The sequence below is a fragment of the Lutra lutra genome, chromosome 15, assembly GCF_902655055.1.
Source record: "Lutra lutra chromosome 15, mLutLut1.2, whole genome shotgun sequence".
NCBI lineage: Eukaryota > Metazoa > Chordata > Mammalia > Carnivora > Mustelidae > Lutra > Lutra lutra.
In genome coordinates, this window is record NC_062292.1 from 2,808,540 (window position 1) to 2,832,646 (window position 24,107).

The window sequence follows — 24,107 nt, forward strand, 5'->3', positions numbered from 1 at the left end:
AAAGCCAGAGCCCGTTGGTCTTGGGAAGAGCTGGGACCGGTCCTAAAACTAAAATGTCAAGGAAGGAAAATCAGAATCATAATAAATCATCCCCAGACTAACAGATCTGTAATAAAGGAAGACGTTTCCCGCTGCTGTCAAAGGAGGTATGATCACTGTCCCTAGAAAACCTTAGTATAGGAGTAACCAAATGAACAAATTGAAGGAGCCCCAGCAAGGGTCTGCAGATGTGTCTGGAGAGCAAAACAGAAGCAGATTTCCTTGTAAGTAACTCCTGCTTGGGCTAGATAAAAAATCACCAATATGTAGTTTAGGATGTCCCACTTTTGCCTAAATCCACTATCACATATATACTTTCCTTTAACCAATTTATGGCAAACATTTTGTTTGTAAAATCTGATTTTCCAAAATCTCTTCCCCCACCAGCCCTCCTAATTAGGGTATGTCTTCTAGGGTCCCCTAAATTCATAGAATCTTCCAGTTTATCCCTAAGATACTTTATTTTGAAGGTATTTAAAATAAATACCTTTATTTATTTAAGAGTAAGGTCATCAGGTCATTAAACTCTGTGCTATTTGAATTGCAGACACAGAGGAGTAGAGAAGAGGATGAAAGCTGCCAACGAAAGTTCCATCAGTGGTTGGGAAATGGCTCTGCCATGGAATGACAGACCAGGCTGCCCCCTTCTGTCCTTCCTCTTGCTTCAACATACTGCTCTCAAAGTCCTTTAATGAAAATAATTTACAAATTTGAAAAAAATCTAAAACTAGGAGAAATCTGAAATCAATCAATCAATCAATCAATCACTCAAGGAGGTGGAGGGCAGGACGCCTGCATTGACCCAGAAGGCACATTGGGAACAGATGCCACAGAAGAGAATCATTTAGGTGGATTGTTCTTACCCTTGGTTATCCTGCTTTTCTGGGTATCTCTTCCTTCCTTTCTTCTTCCTTCCTCACTCCCTCCCTTTTTTTTTTTTAAACTAGATTTTTTTTTTTTAGATTTTTTATTTATTTATTTGGCAGACAGAGATCACAAGTAGGCAGAGAGGCAGGCAGAGAGAGAGAAGGAAGCAGGCTCCCTGCCGAGCAGAGAGCCCGATGCGGGGCTCGATCCCAGGACCCTGGGATCATGACCTGAGCTGAAGGCAGAGGCTTAACCCACTGAGTCACCCAGGTGCCCCCCTCCCTTCTTTTTCTTCCTTTCTTTCTTCCTTCCTCCCTTCCTCCATCTTTCCTTCCTTCCTTCCTTCCTTCCTTCCTTCCTTCCTTCCTTTCTTTCTTCTTTCTTTTAGTAGACTCCAAACCTAGTGTGGAGCCCAGTGTGGGGCTTGAACTCACAACCCTGAGATCAGACCTGAGCTGAGATCAAGAGTCAGAGGCTCAACTGACTGAACCATCCAGGTGCCTCTGGTTATCTTTTCTTTTAATCAATAAGATTTGTTATTAGGTCTTTCCTCTATCCTGACTTCTGCCTGTTATGAATTGAGGTATGACTTCTTCCTGCCAACACTCAGATGATGGGGAGCTGGAAATGGTGGCCATGACATGAGTCACAGTGACACACAGATTACTCATAGGTTTCCACTCCAGGCGGACAGAATCACCTAATGACAAGGAGTTCTTTAGGGCTGTTCAACAACAGGGACATGATTCAGTAGAATAAGATTATTCCACATGGATTTTTGAGTGTTTTGCCTGAAACCTCTTTTTTCCCCTCATGTGACCTTAGTGCATCAGCTTCCTTCCTAGTTAAAAGAGTCACACATCCTTGGAGGGGAAATCACTATATAATTAAGGTTTAGGTGTGCTTGGCAGGCAGTCATGTCGCTGTAGGCTGGAGAATGAAGTCGCCGGCTTTTGCCCAAGCTCCTTTGCCAGTGAAAGGGAATAGAAAACACAGTGACTAGAAAGGACTAATTACAAGAAAATACAACCTGAAGCTAAACATGATTTTTGGCACATAGAAATGAGTGCGCCAGGACGTGTCTAAAATGGTCAGGAGTTCCCTATGTGTCATCATTATCAAAGCCAAACATTTGTTGGGTGCTGCTACGAAGTACGGGGTGCCATTCTCTAGGCTTTGCTCGCCCGCCTTCAAGGCTCGCCTTCTAATTTGGGGAGATAATTACTGATGCAAAGTCTTGCACAGAGAAAGTACATGAAAAGCCTGCGTAACACATGCTCCTGGAATTTACGCGTCTTATAAACAATGCAGTAAACCTTCATCAGGAAAATTTGTGTGCCAAGGCTTTCCAGAAACTCACCCCAGAAGGGGCTGTCAGATTTGGTGGCTGCATGTGAGTTGATCAGGGTGTGTCAAATAGGCATTTTCTTTGTTCTTTTTTAGATTTTATTTATTTATTTGAGAGAGAGAGAGAGAGAGAGAGCATGAGCAGGGGAGGGGAGAGGTAGAGGGAGAAGCCAACTCCCAACAAGCAGGGAGCCCAAGATCATGATTGGAGCTGAAGGCAGATGCTTAACCGACTGAGCCCCCCACATGCCCCCCAGATAGGCATCTCACCCAGCGCCACTGACCTATCCATTCTGTCATTCCAAAGAAGGGCCTCGGTGTGCCAGGAGCTGGGATATACAGTTAATAAGTCAGAGAAGGTTCATCACGGAGCTCGTATTCTAGTGTGACGGTCAGCGGGCGTAATTGCATTTGGTCAGAAGTGTTGTTAGAAGGCAGGTGGTTCAGATGCTGGACAGAGGACCATGAGGGGAAGGCTGCTTCTGGCTGGTGATCAGAGAAGGTCCCTGGGATTGCTGACAGGTGACTGAGGCTTGGAGGAGGACAAGGAACCATCAAGATAAAGACTCAATGGCTACAGGTAAGGCCTAGGATGTGTTGTCAGGTGGAATCAAGGCCAAAGAAGAACAGAAAGGAAAGACAAAGAAAAGGCCACCACGGTCCGCAGCACAACTAGAGTGGGGTGAATGGAGGGACATGTCACAGCATGGCTGAGAGGGGGATGCTGGACTTCAGCGAGACAGAGGAAGCCTTGGCAGACCGTTTTCTGACCTACCTCCCATGCCGCTGTCTCTGCCCTCCTCCCTGGCCCATTACTGGCTCTGACGGCTGCCACCCCTACTGGGGTATCTTTTCGTTACTGTCACTTCACTTTCCAAGTACTTGTGGCATCTTTCCCCACACCAGGTATAAAGTTCTTGAAGGCGGACTACACGTACGATCGTTCTCTGTATCTTGTCGAGTGCCTCTCTGCCCAGCATGCTTCACGCTCTCAATAAATATGTGTTCAAATGCATGAACCAGGTGTGAAAGTTGAGGATTGATGTGACCATCGTTAGTGACCTCACTTTGGGGATTCGCCTAAGCTGGTTGATACAGACACTGTCAGCTCACCCATGGTCAGGGGGTCAAGGCTGGTAGGAGAAAGAAGAGAAATGGTCATTCTCATTTCTGTCTGCTCATTTCAAGTCTCTTAGAAACCTTCCCGTTTCCTCTTTCTCTCTACTGTGCCTATAGGTGAACTTAGTTCTTTTGAAATAGAGTCATGCTGCTTCCAGCTTGGAGACTGATCCCTGTAGGGGGCTCTCGGTGTGGAGGAACAGGCCAGTCACCTGGGCTTTTCCCAAGCATGGGTAACAATAGCCCTCATCCACTCTGTCACCTAGCCAAAGGTGTTCTCAAACAAAGACAAAACGAAACGAAGCAAAACCAAAAACACAACAATAACCACAAAAGGACAAGATTCAGCCACTGCCTTAAATAAGCTATGGTTGAAAGTTTTCTGTTGGACTAGTTATGGAAAATACAAAACAATCCTACAAACCTGCAGTGCTGGATCTGGAGGAGATCTTAGTCACCGGGTCCAAACTTGTGATTTTGCCATAAGGACGCTGAGGCTCAACATCACAAATTTGACCAGTAATCCTGCTGGATTAGAGAGAGAGAGCGCCGAATCCTAACCACTAGACCACCAGGGAACTGGATTAGAATCTGAGCCTCCTGATTGCCTCCGCAAAGCCGTTTGTACAATTGTTCCACATGAGAATTTAAAACAAAATAGAAGAAGTGTGTATGCCTGATTGTGACACTTTTAAAAACATGTGTTGTTTCTATCTTATATTTTACAACCCGTTTTACAGACAAGATTGAAATGCAGAAATGTTACGGCACGGCCTCTTCCTCCACAAAATACTGAGCTTAAATCGCTGTCTACATTTGGCTCTTCTTACTCCTAAAAGAGAATTTTAGAGGTTTCTGGGTGGCCCAGTCGGTTAAGCGTCCGACTCTCAGCTTTGGCTCAGGCCTTGATCTCGGGGTCCCGGAACAGAGCACAGAGTCAGGCTTCACGCTCAGCGGGGAGTCTGCTGGAGATTCTCTCTCTTCCTCTCCCTCGGCCCCCACTCGGGGGCACGCTGTCTCTCGCTGAAGTAAATACATGAACCGGGAAGAAGAGAGAGACAGAATTTAATTTCCTTCCACTTTAACATCATTGGAAAACAGCAAGCCTCTTCTGTTGACCGCGCTAGCATAGTCCGGGCTCCATAGCGGTCCAACGTCAAAGACAAAAACTGCTGTGAGGGGCTGCAGTTCTCTACGGGTCCCTCTTTGGCTGTGTCTGGTGTCAGCACAAAATCACCCTGGTTCCTTCTCTTGTTGCAGTGAGAAGTGAATTCCCTGTCCCCTGTGGCTTTCTGTGCTGTAGGCTGCTTGTCCGACAGTTAAAACTTGAGATGAAAGAAGAAGGAAAGAAAGAAGAGAAAAGCAACTTGAGATGAAAAAGTTAAGGAAGTGAAGTCATGTCTCTCTTCTCGGGTTTTTAAATGCCCCACGACAGCCTCTCAATTGTCTTTTCTCCAGTGAAGAGTCTTGTTCCATCACCGCGGTTCTTCCAGGGCCCGAGCTTCGTCATTAACTGCACGTGTGTCTCCGCTGCTCTCTGCTTTCAACTGTGCTTTTTTTAAAATCTGTTTTTTCCCCAGATTTTTCATTAGAACATTAAAATTTATTACTCCTCTCCCCCCAGAAAATGAATCATTAAAAAATACGACTCAGAGTGGTTACCTCCCATGAAGACACCCATTTCTGCGGCTAATGTCAAGATTGATGTTGTGTCTCTTTCAAAGTGACGACAGTCTTACTACAAAGGAGAACGGCCATCAGCAGAAGACAGGGCCTTATGGTTCATCTAGAGCTCGGTAATCCTGCTCGAATACCAGGGTTTTCGTGGGGACCACACACCTGGAATATGGCAAGTTTAGAAAGCTCTTAAAATCTCAGTCAGAACTCACTCTTTTCCCAGAACTTTGCCTTTCTTGGTTTTCTTCTTATCCCATTGGCATTTACCAAAGGGCTCAGATATTTAGGGGAAAAAAAAAATCACTGAATAAATATTGAGTAATATGACCCAAGATTTGTGTTTTTAGACATGTGGCAACCAAATTAGTCGACCCAAGGCACACAGGCTGGGAAATCACTGAATTTTCATAGCCTGGCTTTAGCCCTTGGCCTTCTTCCTGTTTCCTGTCTTTTTTTTTTCCTTTCTAATTCATTTCTAATGAGATTACTTGTTAAAAGTGCCCGTGGCTTACCTGTCTTTGAGTGTAGAATCTGCCTGCTTTCTGAACGTTTCCCCAGAATCTGAATTGAGAAAGGAAAATTGTCTTGTTAGAAAGCCAGGAGTTGACTAGCAGAAAGAATGTCCCAAATGGGGCTTTTCAGACAAATGTCTGTGCATGACTTCTGTGGTGCAATTTTGGATCAACCACCACATCTCAGATCTTGACTCTTAAAGCTTTTGTTCGTTTGTCAAGCTCCATAGATCTCACTCCGTGGTCCAGTAGCCAAAATCAGACCAACGAAGCCGCGTCACATATGTGGGTGGTTTTCTCACTTTCTCTGCAGTTTTGCTGTGATAGAAATCTTCCCGATTAAATACCAACAAACAGTGAACAGAAGGAAAAAAAGAAACAACAGCAGTGGCTTTGAGCAGTCAGTCTGTCTCTGAGGAGAAACCGTGACAGCGGCGGTCGCCGTGAAGCCTGCCCTTGCCCTGTGCCTCCCGTGTGCCAGACCGCGTGCCCGCCGCGTGCGCATCACACTGTCCAGTGACCAGAGAAAGCAGGTCGTCTTACCTCCCTTTTACTGTTTTGTAAACTGAGGCTCAGAGAAGGAAGGTGGCTTATCTAAGGCCACGCAGTCAGTAAGTAGCTGGGCCTGTGGGAGAGCACAGGTCGTCTCGGTTCCCAAGCCGGTTCACCTTGCATTCTCCCCCCCGCCGTGCCCCCTTCCCAATGGCTGTTCAGTTGGCGCAGATGGAAAGACTCTCATTTTCCGGTTTTTTTGTTTGTTTTGTTTTGTTTTTTGACATGTAGAAATGACTTGAAAGTAGGTAAATAACTAATTCATCTGTAAAGAAATTGGGAGTAGGTTACATATCTGAAGCCAGGATTTTATTTTATTTTTCATACAAGAGAACGTGTTTGTTGGGTAATTGAAGTCCCGTAATAATTCCGGTACATGAGTGTTTTACATCTGATCCTCCGTCCGTGTTTACTGAGCACTGGATGCAAACATACATGTCGTACTCCGAGGTTACAGTCAAGTAGACTTAGAGTCACATTGCAGGTCCCAGCATGGGGGAAATGATGCATCGAGTCCCAGGAGAGAGCCAGGGTTCCGGCATGGGGCTGCTTGGGGAGGCTTTACATCAGCTCTCCTCGGGGTTCCGGTCAGGAATCCTTTCAGAAAAACATCCTAAGAGAGTTAAAGTAGATGAGGTGATCCGGAGTCGAGGCTCTCTGGGAAAGGCTGTGGCCTGGAGAGGTGCGAGCGAACCCGTGAGACCGTCAATAGCAGCACAGGTCGCGCGAGGACACCTCGGGCCCTGCAGGCTTCTGTCTTCCGAAGGAGCGTCCGCCGTGCTGAGCGCTGAACTCTGAGCTGTCTCCACGTGAAACCACGGTAGCTTTACACAGAGCGACTGGCTCAGCTTTGGGGGCAAAACTATTACAAATAATATTGTACACTTTTAAGAGCATTTTATTCTCCAAAGGATGTATGTCCCCAAAATTACATCTGAGGTGTTTTCATGCTATCTTCTAAGGCTTAGGACTGACACTTGACTAAAAATAAATAGTGTTATTTGCCAAGTTGACCGTAAAGAAAGAAATTTGCACGTCAAGGACCATGACGCGAAGTTCAAGGTCCGGCAGCTGCAATGTGACCAGCGCTGCCCCACAGCCGGCCTCCGCGTCGGCAGAGACCCGGTCGGTCCTGAGAGCTGCCGGGACTCCGTGGTGGAGGAGCTCGGCTGTGCTGTTGACAAGGCGTGGGTGCACCGTTAAACTTGGCTTTGGTCTTCGTGATGCGCTAGGCTTGGTCTACACTGCAACAGTCATCCCAGTGAAATGACCCCTGTGCCATTTATCGGGCACATACTAAAAGGACACAGTCCTAATTGCAATCGGAGCTTAGTGTAACCAAAGAAACTCAAGGGAACGCCACAGCTGTATCTCGCTGCTTTTCATAGGCCTTGCAAGAAAAGCGAAGCTGTTTTTAGTGGCTTTTGCAATTACACTTCCCTTCAATTTTCCAAAGGTTGCAGGGCCCGAACCACACAAATCCCATTAAAGTAAGTAGATGTTGTGCAATGTAAGTTCCTTTGAAAACATTCTTCAATGCCCATAAAATGATCAGCGGGCTGCTCTGTAGATCCGCTCGCCTGCCATGTTTTCGACCAAAAGGAAGAAGGCAGGCTTTGATGTGGTGGTTGGTCTCTGCTACTGAAGCTGGCGTTTTATCTTCTTGCATCAGATTTCTTTCCAAATTGATGTGACTCAGGCATACGAAACACATTTTTCTTCAGATTTTATTCCTAAAATATGTTTTTGCTGTACCTTTAAATTACATTTGGCTGACCTATTTGGAATTTCCAAGGCTTCTCCCACCAGATGCAGAGCAGAAGAGGGCCGGGGTCTTTGGGAGTTAAGGGAAGCCGCCTGGTGAGTGCGAGGCCTTCGGGAGCTGGGGTCGCCCGTGCCACCCGGTCCCCTGTCAGAGGACCGCCCTCCTCATGTCAGCTTCCCCACCCAGCCTTCAGGGCAGCTTTGGCAGCTAGATGTGGGGTCCCCTTGATTCCAGCCCTGGGGACGCACAGAGCTGTTGCTCCCTTTAACTTGTACTTGAGCGCACGGGGCCTCCCACTGAGGACTCGGGAGCGACGGTCCCATGTGTTCTCATCCGCATCCATCACAAGGGTCGTTCCTTTAACATCTCATTCTCACCAGTGTTTCTCCTTGTTTGAACCCTTCCTTTGTCTTGGAGCCTCTTTTCTACTACGGAATAAAAATAAGGACTAATTTCTTAATTTACAAAGGAATCAGAACCACACAGCTCCTCCCATCTCTACTAACCTGTCTGAAGAAGAGATGATGAAGGTTCTGTCCTCCACGGGTAAAGTTATCCAGAAACAAAAGATACTGTTAACCTAGTTATTTGCTAGGGACTGTTAAAAAGAATAATTGGGAATTCAGAAATTATTCAGCCTTCAAAACTTCAGGTGAATCACCAGAGTTCTAAGTTTCTGGGACTGCATTTATGCCACAACACTACCATGACTGTTTCAAGATTTTATTGTCTCATCATTTATCAAGAGACCCTCAGTCATTTCCACAGGAATATAGGAGCGCACAGAGGTGAATAAGATTGACTCTGACAGAACTGAACCATCATTTTTTTAAGCATTTGATTACACACTAAAATATATGTAGGGATTAAGAGAATGGAGAGATCAGTATGAATGGAAATTATCCCAGAGTCTTAGAGGAGGTCACATTGGGATGCATCATACAAAACAGGTTTTGAACTGTGTCCTGAAATGAACGAGTGAAGGGCTAATAAGGATGCAGAGGGAAGATGGAAAATGGGGTTTGCTACTTCGTAAAAAACTGCTCATGTTTAATTGATGAAGCGGAGAGGAGTGGAGGCCACGGGAAAAGAAACTTTGAGAACATCTGGATCAAAGTCGCTCTTCCAGATGAGAGAGTTGACAGTTCTGTGACTCGTCTGGTAGGAATGACACGTGTGATACACGCGTGATACACGCGTGATACACCCTCTATCTCAGACCCTCTTTGTAGAATTCATGTGGAAAAGCCTGCATTTCCTATAACATTTTCCCAGGGTCATGGTTTCCTCTGTTTTTCTGATGCTTCATGCGAGTGACCGCGGTCACTTGCCCTTGAGGCCGCAGCGGCCTTAGCAGGGCAGGCTTCCAGCTCCGGCTCAGGCACACCGGTGTCGTGATTTGCGGGAATTCTCACTTCCTTCTTCGAGCCTTCCTTTCCCTCCTCTATAAAATAAGAGGGTGGAAGCAGACAACTTCTTTGGCTTCCTGTGGTGCCAGTGTTCTATGACTCATGATTCCACGTGAAAGTACACCTGCTCACAGGGCCATTTTGCTTTTTTTTTTTTTTTATTAGAAATCGTGGCCGAAACTGGCAATTTACTCAGTCATCCACAACACACGTAAAAATACATAATCGTTCATAAAAACCACAAACACCTCGCATCAGAAATGCTACGACTGATAAAGTCGCACCCGCGCCCTCTGTGGTTATCCCGCAGCTCGCTGCGTCCCGCCCACTCCAGAACCCCAAGAACTCCAGAACTCCTGCGACGCCCCCGACAGCCAGTTCGACACCCGTGTCCTTGGGCAGCGTGTGTTAAAATCGACCTGCACCGTGACTGGTTTTACAGGAAAGACGACCCCCTCCAACAACACACACACGACCTTCTCCCCTCCCTCAGCCCGCATCCAGAATCTGCGAAAAAGGGCTTCTCACAGGCGCTGCGAATGAGGCCTTTGTAAAGCTCTGCGACGTGCACCTCTCTTCTCCGGCCGCCCAGGGGGCTGGGTTGGGTCCCGTCTTCTGTGTTCTTGGAGGAAAACAGCTTGTGGCTGGCGAGCAAAGACAGCCGAGTCCATGGGCTGCCGCTCGAGCTGCCCCTGTTGCCGACTCATCGTCTCGTTCCGTTACGCCGGCGCTAGGGAGGACGTTTGCCAGATCCAGGCTCCTCGGACCCCTGTTATTTGTGTCTTTTCTCACCTTCAGCATGATCCGGACTGGTGTTTTCATTTGTTAAAAACAACAAGAACATTCACTGGGAAACTTCTGCTGGCCTCGTTTCAGGTCATCATAGCTATTTATTCTGTGTCATAAACTATAATTCTCCATTTCCCTTCCTCCCACGTCAGGGGAGCTGGTGGTTTCTGGTGGACAGTCGGTGGAATTTGAGCGAACGGTGGAAGGTCTCAAAGAACTACCAAGAGATGATGTAGCAGGTTGTAGGGCTAAGAACAAAACATAAAATATTCTTGTTCTTGATCACGGTTTGGCAGCACTAAAAGAAAAGGCTCATAAAACAGCATAAAGAATTTAGAATTTGTGGCTCTATCAGAGAAAGTTCTCTTTGAGGGAAACAAACAAATCGTAGGATTGGCTTAATAAGGGGTTTCCTTCATGTGAATAAACGTAATCGTCCAGGGTCTGTCTGATCGGTCTCAGTCCTGGGCAGGATGGAATCTGCAGGTTTTTCCCGAGCCCTGTTTGAGAGGAGCACGAAAGGCACGTTGTGCTGCTGTCAAAAAGGCCCGGATGACCTAGAGAGACTGAAGTACAAGACAGATAAGGCCGTAGACAGAAAGACTCTGGGGAAAGAGAATGGAAACCACAGGAAAGCTTCCAAATACTTAAATACGAAGGAGAACACAGAGGTAAGGCCCCTGCTGAGCGCTGTCCGACCCAGGCTTTGGTTCTAGTGTGGCTGTGTCTGTGGCTGGTTCTGCTGCTAGGTGAACAGTGGTACAATCAGGCTGTGGGCTGGAATGTTCCAGGCCTCGATTGGTCCCCGAAATGGCGCTAGTTCAACTGGCTCCCGTGTCAGGAGGCTGCGGAAATGACATTCTTACCGAAAGTGTCACAGCAGCTTCTTTGGCGCAAGGCTCCTGGAGGAGATACCATAGAGGGAACAAAGTCAGGGAGGTGGTGGACTGTGAACACGACCCTAAAACAGAAGGAGTAAGGGTCAGTCCTTCTTAGCCGGGGGAATGGAATTGGGAATATCTGGGTTTTTCAGCAGAAACCCCAAAAGACAAGGACATTTCATGTTCAACAAGCACCTGCTCTCACCGGGTGCTTGAGACATCCCGAGGAAACATGCGGTCTCCGCTCCGCCCGCAGGAGAAGGGGTCCCTGAGCAAAACCACTTGGAGGCCTCAGTTGTCAGGCACTGAGGGCTCTGGGCTGGGGGCTCCTGGATATAAGCTACACCTCGGATCCACACCCAAATGTAGATCGTGCCCTCAGTTTGTGACAAGAATAATATCACAGCTCAGGCAGGTATCACTTCTCTTGAGGATCCGGATTCACGCTGGTTGCTTCTACTTATTTATTTTGTAAGTAGGCTCTGGCCCGGCTGGCAGCCCAGTGCAGGGCTTGAACTCATGTTCCTGAGATCAAGACCAGAGCTGAGATCAGGAGTTGAGGCTTCAGCGACTGAGCCGGCGCTTTCTTGAGTGTGTTGTGTGTCTCTGGCCAGAGGATCAGGAGACGTCAAGTGGTGGGAAAAGGCCCAGGAGCTCCTCTCTGAAGCGTGTGGAGCTGGGGCCAAGCTCTTCTCTCCGTCTGTCCCCGGCCAGGCTGGGAGTCGGCGGGGAGGGCCGCGGAAGTGTTAAGTCCAACTCCTCCAGCGGAGCACGTGTCTCGGCCCCCGCACCCCTGCGTTGGACATCTCTGGGCGCGGCGTGCCCTCGGCAGGTGGCCCGGCCTCCCGGGCGGCTCGCTGGTGTTGGCTCAGCTTCCCGAATCCATGGTTCCTGTCGGTGCCGGCTCGGGCAGGGGTGCCCAGCCCGCCACCCTGTCACCCCATGCGCGGGCTGGGTGAGCCGCTTGCCAAGGTGTGTTTGGGGGAACCGACAGGAAAACAGGTGAAAACTTGGGGTCATGATTCCCCAAAGGTCCTGGGTGAGACTGTTTCAGAGATCTTGAACCCCCTGCGGGGTTCTCATCCGGTGAGCCCCAGGCCTGAGCTGGCTCGGGGGCGGTGTGGGGGCGCCTCCCTGATCTGGGCGGAGGCTTTGGCGCTGCCCTTAGAAGAGGATGGAGCCTCCAGCACATGAGTTAGGAATGACTCGGTGTCCCCTGGAGAACGCGTGGGGAAACGGGAATCCTGCTCACCAGTTTGACTCACTCTGCATTCGTGGTTTTTTGTTTGTTTAAAGATTTTATTTATTTATTTGACAGAGAGAGGCCGAGATCACAAGTAGGTAGAGAGGCAGGGGGTTGGCGATGGGCGGGGGAAGCAGGCTCCCCGCTGAGCAGAGAGCCCGATGCGGGGCTCGATCCCAGGACCCTGAGATCATGACCTGAGCCGAAGGCAGAGGCTTAACCCACTGAGCCACCCAGGCGCCCCTCTGCGCTCGGGTCTAGTGGGTACGTTGACGAGCAGGAACCAGAGAGTTGCTGACTTCCTTGGTGGGAAACTGTACTGAAGATCACAAGACAACCTAAGACAACTAAGGCCCCCGGCAAGGTTCTCTCCTCCCGCATCTCCGCAGGAGCCCGGAGAACGGGGCAGCAGGGAGGTGTCCCCGGCCGTCTGGGGCAGAGCCGGCGTCCAGGAGCGCGCGCGGTCTCCCTGTCGGTTGGGGCTGGTCCCGGTCCCGTCCCGGGTTTGCAGGCGGCGCAGACGTCAGGACCGCCGGGCTCGCCGGCGCCTGAACCCAAGGGCCCCGGTGCGCGCCGCTGCGCACGGTGGGAGGGACGCTGGGCCCTGACAGTGCAGGAAGGAAGGGAGCGCAGGACACGGTGTCGCCCTGTGGACACTCCGGAGGGTGACCGCAGCCGCTCAGCCTCGGTTTCTCCCGCCGCAGATGACCCGCTGAACTCCGAGGAGAAGAAGAAGAGGAAGCAGCGGAGGAACCGGACGACGTTCAACAGCAGCCAGCTGCAGGCGCTGGAGCGCGTGTTCGAGCGCACGCACTACCCCGACGCCTTCGTGCGGGAGGACCTGGCGCGCCGCGTGAACCTCACGGAGGCCCGAGTGCAGGTACGCGCGGCCGGCGGCGCTTCCACGCGGGGCTGCGGCGGCCGTTCCGGAGGGCCCCCGGGGGCACGTCAGACCCTGTTTCTGGGGGCGGCGTAGCATTTTTATTTATTTTTAAGGCTTTATTCATTGACTTGTGAGAGGGCGGGCACCAGCGGGGCGCGGGAGGCGGGGGGGCGCGGGGCCCAGCCCCACGTGGACTCGACCCAGGGCCCCGGGGTGGTGGCCCGAGTGGAAGGCAGACGCTTTGCCGACGGAGCCACCGGGCATCCCGCGCGGGATTTTTACAAATCGGCTGCAAGCCCTTAGGTGGGCGGACCATGCCCCGCTTCGGGGCTCGCCCCGCGGCTGCCGGCCCTGCAGATCCGGTGACCGCGTCGTTTTCCGAGCGTTTGACCCCCACCCCCAGCTTCCGATGTGAGCGTGAGGCGCCGCAGAGATGATGGAGTCTCTGCCCCCGCGTCTCATCTCCTGGGGCTGCTTTCGGGAGTGTCCAGGCCGGCAGGACACTTGGCTGCAGACACGGCGGGGGGGTGACCCCTGCTGGGAGCGGACACGAGCGCATCAGGAGCTGCCCTGGAGCCTGTTTAGGGGTGACTCCGTGTCTCTGAAGGGGGAAGGCAGGGCGCGTGGGACAGCGCAGGGAGCAGCACGTCCTACGACGTTCGCGCGGTGACCGCTCGGCTGCACGGAGATAGCGCGGCTGGGATTAGTGACGACGAAAATCGCCTCGTCACCAGCACTTCTGGAACCCTCTGTGCCAAGTGCGGTTCTAAGGCCTTTACGTGAACTGGTCTGTTTACTCGTCAGGCCCGTTCAGGGACGTGGCGGGCGCCCCTCACCTTGCAGATGTGGAAACTGAGGCACAGAGCGTTTCCAGCGTCTCCCCCGGTGTCGCACAGCCCGAGCGGCTCGGCTGGGACCTGAAAGCAGACACAGTTCAGGCTTTCACGCCCCAGAGGAGATGAGGAGTGAGGCGCGTGTCCGGCCGAGCGCTCCTTCTCTGGCTGTGTCGCTGTCGCGGCCGCAGGTGACGACCTCGGTGTCCTCCGGAGCTGGCCGGCTGACAAGGGCAGGCGCGGATCCGGCCCATCTGTCCTGTCCGCTCAAGGAAATGGTCGTTGGAGTTTGTGCTCGTCTGGGCCTGAGGGATTTTTTCCTGCGTGTGACAGATCTCTCGACCGACAGGACTGGGGCGAGATGGAGCAGCATCCCTTGAGGGATGCTTGAGTCGATGGAGAGGGCCCTGGAGGGCCCTTCAGCGGAAGGAGAACGTTGGCCAGAGCCACGCTGTAGGGAAGTGGTGGCCTCACCTTGAAGGGCCTCCCTGGGAGGAGACAGGAGGTCAGCGACAGGGAAGATTGTCTAGACCCCTGCCCGCGTGGGGGCGAGGCCCTCAGCACTGCCTGGCGGGCCCTCCCTGCTGCGGTGAGAGGGACCCACGGGATCTGCAGGGACGAGACTCAGTTGGGTCGTCTCCGTTCTGCCATCCCAAGCACAGCCCGGGGTTTGCCTTCCCACGTCCTTCCCACGTCCTCCCCACGTCCTCTTCCCCTCGCTGCCAACCGCAGCGCCCCAAACGCGCTCTGCGTTTCCACCTTCAATCCCTTCCTCTCCTTTCACACCCCCCTGCCCCGTCTTCTGTGCCCCGGGCCTTGCCTGCCGCAGTGTAGTGAGTCATTTTAGACCCGCAGCTCTTTGAAGCGCCACTTTGACTGGCACAGAAGGGCACCCGGACGAGCCGTGCTCGGAGTCTTCCTTTCTTCAATGTGGAAGAGCCAAGTTCGTGAGCCGGTCCTGCCCCCCTTACAGTGACAAACAAATGCTTTCTTAGACGCTGGAACTATTTTCTCTTCCTCCGTTCTCACCCCACTCTGTTCTGATCCCTCTGGGGGCTGTGGACATTTCGGATGTGAGCGGACATAACTCTTCCTCCCCCACGTTATTCCTCCTCCGGGAAGTCCCCTTTCCCCAGTCCGCACCAGTCCCTTGGCCTTCTTTATGGCATTCGTCACAACATGACACTGTTACGTTGAGTCCTTTGTGGGCCAACTTCCACACGAGTCTGTGAATCCTCTTGGATGGAAGCCGTATCTTACCACTTTTGCAAAAATTCATTTTTTTCCCTCTTTCTTTTTCCTCTTCTTTTTCTCCCCCTCGAACATCTATCAAGCACCTATTATACTCTTGGAAATGTTTCACTTTGTTGGGGATGAGTAAGACACTGGCCCTCTCCTCCAGGGTGTTGTCGGTGGGAGACAGAGAAGGTAGATGGGCACGCCACACTGTCCTGACGTAGGAGATGATTCCTACGCTCAAGGAGTACGCGAGAATTCGTGATAGACCAGAGGAAGGGACGATCAAATCTGCCCCGGGAAAAGGGGTAAAAATACACTTAAATGAAGCACCCATTCTGTGCAACTCTCATGACAGCCCCGTGGGTATTAGTGTCTCTGTGCGGTGCGGAGGCCCAGGATCAGAGGCGCTGATGACGGCATTTTAAAGCAGCGGGGCCGGTGTTTTGATCCAACTCCATTAGACTTTAAAGTTCTTTCCACTTCCACTACGATTCTTCACAAGAAGGTGATATTAAAGTCAAATCTTGAAAAGCAAGTCGTTGGATGCCTGGACGGAGAGGGGGACTGTCACAGGCAGAGGGAGCCTTTGGTTGAGTATCCAGAGGAGGGAACAACTGAACACATCCGGTAGTCCCGAGCCCAGGGCGGGAGCTGGAATGCTGGAGGGTCCATGCGTGAGGCCCGTGTGAGGCAGGATGTGGCTGGGTTGGTGGACCAAGAGCTCATTCCTGAGCAGACTCTGTTCTATGGTAAGAAGTTTCGGTTCTATTCGGTGAGCAATGGAGAGCCGTGGATGACAGAAAGCAGATTCCATTTACATTTAAAACGATCAAGGTAATAGTAGCGCCAAGGACCCGTGAGCAGCAAGAGCTGGGCGCGTGCGGAGCCGGAAAGTGAGCGCCAGAGTCACCTTCTCTGACTTCTGCCCGGCCCTTCCACCCGCACGACCCACGGGGCACTAGCCGTGTGGTGTTTTACACTAACAGTGCTCCCAGGAGCCATGCAGCTGTCCCACTCCACTCCACGGGATGGCTTTTTCCCAGGCCTCATCCTGCATTTCCTGTTAATTATACCTAAAAGATTTGTTTTGCAGTTTGTCAAATGTACGTGCCTGTCTTCTTTTACTTTACTGGGAGCTGCTTATGAGCAGAAAATAAGCCTCATCTCCCCACTCCCGGCAATTAGCAGAGACTCTGGAACACGGCAGGGACCCCAAAAGCTTTCTCGAATGAGTGAATGACTGCATACGATTCCGTGGCTCTCTGGACGACTGGAGTGGTCATGAGCCAGACGTCCTCGAGCCCAGGAACGCAGCCGCTTCCGATCCCAGCGAACGCCAACAGATTACTTACTCTCGTCGAACCTGTTTCCTTGACTCTGAAACAGAAAAAATAAAACCCAGTATATGGAATGAGCACGACCAGTAGAAGCAATGAATGCAGTGTGCTTCCGGAAGTTTCTAGCCCTGGCCGCTCTCGATAACTGAGAGGTGTGCTGTGAGCGGGGGTGGGTCCTCTCGTTGTAACTTCCCGCCCCTGCCCTGGTGCTCTTCGCATGATCCCAGTAAACCACTTGCTTCGTAGATCATTGCCGCAGGCACCAGTGGATCTGGACACGGAGAACTTTCTTTAAATGTCCAATAACCATTTCAAAAACAGATGATATTTTCACATTTTGGAGAATTTTGAAAAAGACTTCTAAAAAAGCCAGTCTCCATGGTCTAATGAGGTTTTTCTCTTTTCCTTGATTACAAAGCTACAAGGGTTATAGACCACATTTTGCTGCCTTGTGGGTTGGTCTTGGATCTCCTCTTCGGGGGGTGGGTGGTGATGGAGGCCCCACAGGGGCCTGTCGTGATCGTCTCTGATACTAGGGCAGTGAGCTCACGCGGCCCGCCAGGGAAGGACTGTGGCATCTTTGTATCGCTCTGGGAAGAAGGCTGTACCTGACCCGTCTCTTCCTGGGGAGGTGTTACAGGGTAACCTTGCCCAGGACGTTGGCATGATTCGTGTAACCTCTTCTTCTTTGTTTCCCTCTCCCTGCTGTGCCCTGCTCTCCTCCCGACACTCTTCCAGGTGTGGTTTCAGAACCGAAGAGCCAAATTCCGCAGGAACGAGAGAGCCATGCTGGCCAACAAAAACGCTTCCCTCCTCAAATCCTACTCAGGGGACGTGACTGCTGTGGAGCAGCCCATCGTACCTCGTCCTGCTCCACGACCCACCGATTATCTCTCCTGGGGGACGGCCTCTCCGTACAGGTGAATGGCGGGCCCGCCCTCCCTTGCTCCACTTCCACACGTTTCTCAGCGGCCAGTCCCGCTCAGAGCTGCTGGTGCGGCCGGCTGACATTTCTTACTGGGTTAACCTCTTCAGAGACATTCAACTTGCTGACACCCCCAGATTTTCACGGGAGATTACTAGTTGCCCCAGGAGCAGGGTTTGGGGCAGAAGAGAGAGGGACGGGCCATCAGCAATCTCCTCTTGGACTCAGGAACTCTTGCAAAGGTTTCAAAGATGGGGAAGAATCTAAAAGAAAAGATCATTAAGCTTTGCCCAGAGTCCCTCGTGTGACCATTCAGGAACAAAACTTGACTCCACTTCCAAATTTAAGATAGATGTGTTTCATTACGCTGAAGGAGAAATTTAACTCGTAAGGCTCCAATGTAGGCTCAAAGGTGAACGTTATGGTAAAACTGATTTTGAATTAAAAGACAAGAAGGAAGGAAATGAAAAGGAAGGGAGGAAGGAACGAGAGAGAGGGAAGGAAGGGACATCCACAACCATTCTGACCACGCTCATGGCCACAGTCCCTTGTTAGCAGGTGGGAATGGCTTATGATCCAAAATACCTTCCTGTTCTATTGCGAATTCTCACTTCTCTGGAGTGCTTTGGGGGCCAGTTTGTCCGTGTGGGGTTTTTAAAAGATAAAAAACAATGTGTGATTCATACTAAACTTTTATATTAAAAAGGTGAAAATTTTTCAAGAAGCAAGTAACAGGGTATTATTTCAATTTCTTGGAAAGACTTTTAACCTCCATTTATTATGCTGTTCACATAACACAGATTAATTTAGCCCAAGGGAAGTTGAACCTAAGCATCGTTACTGTTCTTAAGTGCCTTTCTTTGAACCTAACCCTGAGTACTCTTAGACACAGGGTCAAGGCTGCGTGTTCTCTCTGGCCAGCTGCAGTGGAGAAGTATTCACAAATTCATTTATTATGTTTTTATTTGCCTTTTTATTGTGAAGGCTAATCAACGCTTTAAAGAGAGCTCTTAAACTAATTATAGGAGATTATCCCCCAGCTAAAGTTCAGCTCCTAACGTGAAAAGCCACATTCGTGAAATGTAAATACTTTTCAAAATTGATGGTTTTAATCAAAGCATAAGGCCTCACCTCAATGTTCTTTCTGTTCCAAATCAATTCCTTGAAAGAAATGCCACAATTGTATTCGGGTTTTTTTTTTTTAAATCCCCCATTGTGCAATTAGCCTGAATTATGTTGGTTTTAGCACTTAGAGACCCCATACCTGGGAAACTGGAAATTTCTCAGCTCTCAGATATAGTAAGCCTTGCTGATTTCAAAAGATTAGTCCTATCTCTATGTCCGATTTAAAATGTAGACTCTTTTCCCATTGGAAAACTTACTAAAAACACATTTTGAAGACCATTGTGAAATCCCATATCTTTTAATATTTTAAATAGGTAGAAGACTGCTTTGTTTCTCTGATAAATATTGTTAGCTCACAGACTCATTCAATGGCTTGGGGAATGGATGTGGTTCAGCACTTAATGCTTCAAGGTCTCTGGTTTGAATTTGGTCCTGACCAGGAAGTCTTGCTCCTTTTCCTACCTGGGTCCCGTTAGGAGCGTTTCACACCAGCTCTAAGCTATCCAGTTGGCTTTGTGTAGTCCTTGGCAGCCTGAGAGAGAGCCTGAGGGCACGACACTGCGTGGGTGAGGCTGAGATCCTCCCTGAATTAGTACTGGACCAGACTGCCTGCCCCTAAGTGGAGGGTCAAGCCCCAGTGCCTGCATCATACACGCTTGGTATATGGGCATCATGCTGAAATTATTAACATGCAATTTGTGTGTGCCTTTTTTGGAAATGTTCTATTTTATTTTAAAAGATTTATGTAGAAATACTAGATACATTTTTAAAGAAACATTCCTAATGCCACCATCTTGATATAACTAGTTTATTTTTGCAATTAGAGTTCAGTATTTTATATAGTGTAGCCTTAGTGTACAGATCTTGTATTCTGCTGTTTTCATTTAAAAATCATATAAGCTAGTGCTTTTGACTCATTTCATGGTATACTTTTATATAGTTTTTTCTCTTAGATACAGAGTTTGTAAAAAAAATAATTAAAAATCGCATAGAATCTGATTGTTCATATTCTGTATGAAGAATAAATTAATCTCCAGATAGAAGTAGAAGAATGATGGTTTAAAACACTAATTTAATCAATATCAATGTTTTTGACCCATTGTTGACTGAAGTGTTTATATTTTGGTTAATTTCTAAAAGTGGCAAGGCTATTCTGTTACTCGGAGATTTTTCTGCTCTGTTTAGGACCAAAATACATTATGGTTTCACAATTTGAAGCTTGGTAGGAAATGTGTCTTGTTTAGGAAACATAAAAGAGAAACAAGTGTTGAAAAGCAAAGGAAATGAGAGACCTTTTGTGTTATAAAAAAAATTAACTGGCTATTTCTGTTGGTACATTTATGTCAAGTTAGTTATCTCACATGTGACATTCATTAAAAGGCATTTCTTTTGGTTAATCCTTGGAACGCTCCTGTGTGCTAGCTCTGTCCTTGCTCTGGTTCCAAAGAAGAAACTGAACACTTGCCCAAGTGTAAGCCTTCAGCCAGCAGAGTAAGACCCAGGGCTCGTGGTGCCTGTGTCTGTCCAGCACACTAGGCCACATCAGCACGTTCTCATTCAGATTCAGGCTTCCATTACACTGAGTGTAGTAAAAAGAGTAAGACCGGGAAACTGTAAACATGCTCTCTGATTCAGTGTCTGTCTCAGATCAGGGTTGCATGCGTGCAACTGAGAGCCACCTTCTGGGGTGTGTGAGCAACCCCTTGGAAGGACTGATGTGGCTCAGTCATGCGACCAGGCAGAGTGAGCAGTTTTGCCAGAAAGGATAGCTCGCCGGCTTCCACCGCTCTCCCCTGAAAGAGGAGGGGAGGGAACCAAGACTCAAAGTAATCGTTTGCATGTGGTCAGAATCATGGGATGGGAGAGAGCCAACACATTTTTTTCTGGGTGTCTTTTATATCCAGCATGGTGGCTGTATAATTTATCATCCAAGCTGGGACACTTTCGGAAAGTGAAAGGGGAGTGCTATTAATAATGACACCAGAACAACAGGCGTCACCGGGGACATATGGTTCCCCCTATTTATAGCACGACATGGCCCTGTCCGTTCCCTTGAGCATGTTACGGGTGATGACGTCAGGCAGGCAACTGAACCACCAGGAGGAGCAAAGCGTTCTCCGACACAGATGCTGCTGTCCCGGCAGGTGTCTGCTTCATCTACCCATCGCCCGTGGGGGGAAGCTGGTTTTTGGCACATGCGCCCACTGCTTAGATCAGAACTATTTTCCGTGGGCAAAGGAGGGCGCACACGGCACCGGAGGGAGGTATTAAGTTCAACAAATCTCGTGGTGACTTCACCTCCTGGGGAGCAGCGACCAACCAAATCCTAGATTTTGACCTGTTATTCTAGATGAGGTAGTCGAAAAGCTTCTCCCCAGAGACATCCTTTCCTATGGGAGCTGGAAAATGGCCTGGGTCATCAGTGCCAGTTCCAGAGGGAGGACTGGGCTTCCAAGAAAACTAGTGACAGGCGAGAGAGCGGCCAGCTGTCCCTGTCCACGGCTCCCCTCCCCGTCCTTCTCCTCCTCCCCCATTTGATCGTGGTCACGGTGCTGCCTGACATCCACTGAACGCATTTGGCTCATTTCTCCCTTTCACGCTTTCAAAAATAGATCCTCGTCCCTCCCAAGATGTTGTTTACACGAGGGGCTTCATAACGGATTCTAACGGAAGACACTGAAAAGGTAACTTGTCAGAGGGGGACGAGGGTGGCTGCTGGGGGTAGGGTTCAAGTGGGAACGAAGTGTGTTCGAGAAAGCGGGTCTTGGCAGTTTATAGCAACGCCACCAGTGAAGTCCTCAAGTGGGGATACGATGGGGAAGCAGAGACGCAGGCGTATGTGTCCTTGAACTTAAGGGGAGTCGCACAGACGAGAGCAGGCTCCTCCGAGATTACGGAGCACGTGAGTCGCCTGGGATCGGGTTGCAGTGCAGCCGCGTTCTGTAAGTCTGGCTCAGGACTCGGCTGCGTCTCTAACCTGCTTCCCCGTGGTGCTGAGGCTACGACCCTAGGAGTAGGGGACTATAGGATACGGGGCAGGGGTCGGAAGAACCGTGTTCTTGTCCTGGCTCCAGCCGCTCCCCAGGCTGTCGGGTCGTCAGGCTCTCATGCAGCCTTGCATCTAAGGCCGAGCGAGCGGCCTTTCCCTTCTCCACACCTCCCAGGGCGTCCGAATCCCGGTAGCGGACGTGCATGTGAAAGAAGGCACACGAAAGTCCTCGAGACGAGAGAGAGAGATGCAGCCCCGTGTGTAAAACGTCCTTAGGAGGGGAAGTTAGATGCGGCAGGAGGATCGTGAGCAAACAGCGCAAGCCGAAGGCTAAGGCAGAAAATCAGCTTCTGAATTTCAGAAATGCTTATTTAAATCACAAAGGATCACCTCCAGAAGGATTTATGGGGTCTCTCTTTAAAAGTAAACGCCCACAGGAGAGCGGGTATGGCGTTGGCTTAGGTAGAGCGGATACACCTGGTTCTCGCACTGCAAAAGCCACAGCCAGAGCCTCGCCTCCGGCCACCAGCATCGCTGCGCCACAGCGGCCTCGCGCTCCACCACCTTTGGAAAAACCCCAAGCTGGTGAAACCTCAGGGTCTCAGGATGACACCCAGACTTCTCGGGCTGACAGAGTTGTCTTTGGGGGGAAATTTTCAACAGCTTGTCATCATCTGTCCAAGGGGGCCAAAGAGAAAACGAAGTCGCGTTGAAAACGGAGGCAGGCGCTATTTTCCCCCAAGCACTCCTCTAGTGTTTGGTGATTTGTGGGGCGTTTCGAAAAGCAGAGAGGCAGGTGCCCGTAAGTCTCCTGGTTTAGAATCATACCGTATGGAGAATTTTCCACGCTTCCTTGGTGTTTGGAGCCATCTGAACACGCTCCTTCTCCCGACAACCTTTCGGGGTAGGTTGAAATGATCAAAAATGATTTGTCCCCAGTGCAAATGGAACCGAACCCCGGCGTGGTTAGCATTCTGCCGTCTGTGGCTGATCTCCATCTGTTAAGAATCTCCAAACAAGGAGATGGAAAGATTTCAAGCTTGCTTAAATGTGTCAGCTCCGTACACGTCCCGGCGCAGAGCTGCTGAATCAACAGATGGGCCCCAAGCATTTCTGTTTCGTCTCCGCTTCCGCAATGCACTTCACTTGGCAAAGCAGTTTCTTGGTCACAGACACAAAGAACCGACATTCTTCAAAACTCGAGAGAAAAGATGCTTCCACCAAATCCTATAAACCCAGTCCCTGTGCTCAGCTCATGTCCATGTCCTGTTAGAGGGGCAGGTGGCTCTTAGAAGGCAGGACCAGTGGGCTGGATCTGTCGGTGCTGCTAAGCTCCTGACGTTATCACGTGCGTCATCGATACGGATCACTTAGTCTTTGTCTCACTTTCTGATCCCAGCAAGTGTCCTCTTGTGTAGGGATGAGTGCTCGTTTTCACATTTTGAACGGTCCTATAAAATTGGTCGAAAATAGCTAATTAACCCTCTTTGCTTTTGTCTTGGGAGAAAACGTTTCAAGATCCTCTCTCTCTGCCTAACATAGACCTTTATAAGTTTTGGTGGCGTGAGAAACAGGTGGTCACAACAGTCTTTCGCGCTGGCAGCCAGCCAAGGCTCTCTCGAGTCTGTTGTCACTTTGGGAAGTGGTCCTCTCCAACTTACTTTTCATGCTTTCTTTAAAGCATGACTAAGCGGCTCTAGAGTACCCACTCATTAATTCTGTCTTCTCTGACCTGTCACACGTCTTGCTTGTCACTGGTGTGTCAATGGACTGCCCTCTCCATGCCTCCATGGCTCTTTCAGTGCAAGTTGAGGAACTAGAACCATGTCGAACTACCAGACGGAGCACAGACTTGTAATTCTTTAGTGCGGGCGCTATTCCAAACCCGGTTAATCGTCTATGAAGTAAGCGGGCTCTGTTCTTGTATCCTACTTCTTAGAGCTGTGCAATGTGCTAGACTAAGTTGGATCCATTTTTGAAAATTTATAACTTTCCTAAACATTTATCAAGGGCAAATATTATCATTTGTTATGCTCCTAGGAAACTGCAAAACTCATTCATTGAGAGCAGCTGCTGTTTTAATCTTCATGCCCCACTAACATAAGGGCTACCTACAAAGTATTGCACAGTGTCATGAATGCAGTGATACCCTTACAACAGCACCACAGTACAATCGGACAAGGGTACTTTCTCAACTCTAGAAACTCAGGCTTCCATTTAGTGGAAAGTGTCCCAGTGAAAATCCAATTTCCTATGCAATATGTAACTAATTTGCATTGATTTGGTTTTGAGATGGAAAATGGATTATTTTATGGACACATTAGAGAGGGAATCTCAGTATTTCCAAGAGATGTGTTACCATATGAAGTCTTCAGACTAGCATATCAGATGAAATTAGTCAACTACAGAGCAGCTCTATAAAAATTATCTGTGAAATAGATAATATTGAAGTCACAGCTACAGTAGACGTTTCTAGGAAACGGTGATGATGTCTTCAGTAAACAAAAACAATCCCCAAAGGTTCCAGTCCCCTTTGTCTACTATGGAAAACAGACTAGATCTTTGACCATCAAAAA

The 24,107-nt window shown here is 49.6% G+C and overlaps 1 protein-coding gene across 5 annotated transcripts in view; it reads left to right on the forward strand.

Annotated features, from left to right (window-relative positions):
* PRRX1 (paired related homeobox 1) overlaps positions 1–24,107 on the forward strand; it is a 78,946-nt gene that overhangs the window by 43,080 nt on the left and 11,759 nt on the right. For 3 of the 5 annotated variants that reach the window (XM_047704380.1, XM_047704381.1, XM_047704378.1), the window contains exons 2-4: positions 12,905–13,080; positions 17,231–17,412; positions 21,155–21,226. In XM_047704380.1, coding sequence (XP_047560336.1) covers positions 12,905–13,080; positions 17,231–17,412; positions 21,155–21,209 — 413 coding nt within the window. In that variant the 3' untranslated portion in view covers positions 21,210–21,226. The remainder of the gene's footprint in view (positions 1–12,904; positions 13,081–17,230; positions 17,413–21,154; positions 21,227–24,107) is intronic. The other 2 variants (XM_047704377.1, XM_047704376.1) reach the window with 1 other exon arrangement.